The 2,165-nt window shown below is 46.2% G+C and overlaps 1 protein-coding gene across 1 annotated transcript; it reads left to right on the forward strand.

Annotated features, from left to right (window-relative positions):
- The first annotated feature begins 221 nt into the window (after positions 1-221).
- Positions 222-1,181, forward strand: LOC123953192 (olfactory receptor 2S2). The gene has a single exon (XM_046023206.1). It carries the CDS (start codon positions 222-224, stop codon positions 1,179-1,181), a length of 960 nt encoding a protein of 319 aa, XP_045879162.1.
- Positions 1,182-2,165: the final 984 nt, after the last annotated feature.

Here is a 2,165-nt window from a genome sequence, read left to right on the forward strand (position 1 = left end):
GCCTCATGCAGTATTTGTAAGCCCTCTTCCAGCCCTGACCGTCCCCCATCTAAGATCTAACCACACTCCTACCTACTGTCTCTTTCAGTCATTTATCTCTTATGCACCTGTGTTGTCCTGTTCTGTAGCACAGAGTGATGGTGTACCAGATGCCTGAGACATTTCTCAAGAAAGCCTCCTTTGCTGCATTTGTACATGGCTGATGACAGAAGGAATAGCACATGGAAAAAGGCAATTGGTCCTCCCCGGTGGCGGGGTTCATTCTCCTGGGCCTCTCAGCCTACCCGAAGCTGGAGAAAATATTCTTTGTGCTCATCCTCCTGATGTACCTGGTGATCTTACTGGGCAATGGGGTCCTCATCCTGGTGACCATCCTTGACTCCCACCTGCACACACCCATGTACTTCTTCCTGGGGAACCTCTCCTTCCTGGACATCTGCTACACGACCTCCTCAGTCCCTCTAGTCCTGGATGGCTTCCTCAGTCCCAGGAAAACCATCTCCTTCTCAGCCTGTGCTGTGCAGATGTTTCTCTCCTTTGCTATGGCAGGAACAGAGTGTGTGCTTCTGAGCATGATGGCATTTGATCGCTATGTGGCCATCTGTAACCCCCTTAGGTACCCTGTGGTCATGAGCAAGGCCACCTATGTACCCATGGCAGCCAGCTCCTGGGCTATTGGTGGTACGGCTTCTGTGGTACACACATCTTTGACAATTCAGCTGCCTTTCTGTGGGGACAATGTCATCAACCACTTCACCTGTGAAATCCTGGCTGTCCTGAAGTTGGCCTGTACTGACATCTCCATCAATGTGATCAGCATGGGGGTGACCAACGTGATCTTCCTGGGGGCCCCAGTTCTCTTCATCTCCATCTCTTATGTGTTCATCATTGTTACCATCCTGAGGATCCCCTCAGCTGAGGGGAGGAGAAAGGCCTTCTCCACCTGTTCAGCCCACTTCACAGTGGTGGTCATCTTCTATGGGACCTTATTTTTCATGTACGGGAAGCCCAAGTCTAAGGATCCCCTAGGGGCAGACAAACAAGACCTTTCAGACAAGCTCATCCCCCTCTTCTATGGGGTGGTAACCCCCATGCTCAACCCCATCATCTACAGCCTCAGGAACAAGGACGTGAAGGCAGCTGTGAGGAAACTGGTGACTCAGAAATGTTTCACCCAGTGACGGAGGGCTCCTCTGTGTTCCCACCCTATGAGATAAAGGACTTCTGATGATTATAACTGCCATTTAAAAGACAAATCACGTGATCTAGAATCCTCTCTTGCCCTTCTGTCCATTTTCAGAGAACGTTTAACTTTTCAGAGTATATCTTCTGAGTTCTAGCCACACAGCTGAGAGTTTTCACAGATGCCACACAACAGATCTCTAATTGAATACACAAAGACATTCTGAACACATGATAAAACCAAGGAGAGAGGAATCATCAAAGCGAGTTTGGTGAATGGCCTGCACTATGTCTAGCTACACAGTCAATGCACAGAGGAGAGAGGGCACTCCCAGCACTGTTGCCATCCCTCCTGGATTCCCCAGGAAGAGTCACAGGAACAAGGAGGAAGTGGGAATTTTCATTTTGGACTGTTTTTGGAAGACAGTCAGTTTGGCTGAAGTATAAGAAGAGACAAAGACAAGTTCTCCACATAGAGAGCTTTTGGGTGGGAACAAGCTATTCTGGAACACCCCATTTCTTCTTAGCTATGAGAAAATTGAGGTTATTTTTTCTCAATGCACTTCACATTATGAAACACTGCTCGTAAGTTAACGGCAAGAAGGAGTATAGAGTTGAATTTGATGCCCATCAATTACAGCAATTCCCACTATAAAAGCTAGTATTTGGTTGGATAGTAACTCACATTCTGGAAAAAAGAAAGATGATAGAGATATAGATAGACCGACAGACAGAAGCTGAATATATTTGAATAATTTGGGCTAACATATGACATGTTTCTTTGTTCCAGGACTTTTCAAAGTCTTTAATATGCTAGAGTACACTGGGAATGTCCAAGAGATGTAGACTTGGTAGCATTTCCTGAGCCTCCATAGCTCAGCAGGAGAAAAACTGGGAAGCTTTTTCTTACCTATGACCTTTGGTGGGTTGCCTAACATTTTTCAGTCTATTTCTTCATATTTTAACATCTAAACACTTGATTT

Source organism: Meles meles, chromosome 11 (assembly GCF_922984935.1).
Source record: "Meles meles chromosome 11, mMelMel3.1 paternal haplotype, whole genome shotgun sequence".
NCBI classification, from domain to species: domain Eukaryota; kingdom Metazoa; phylum Chordata; class Mammalia; order Carnivora; family Mustelidae; genus Meles; species Meles meles.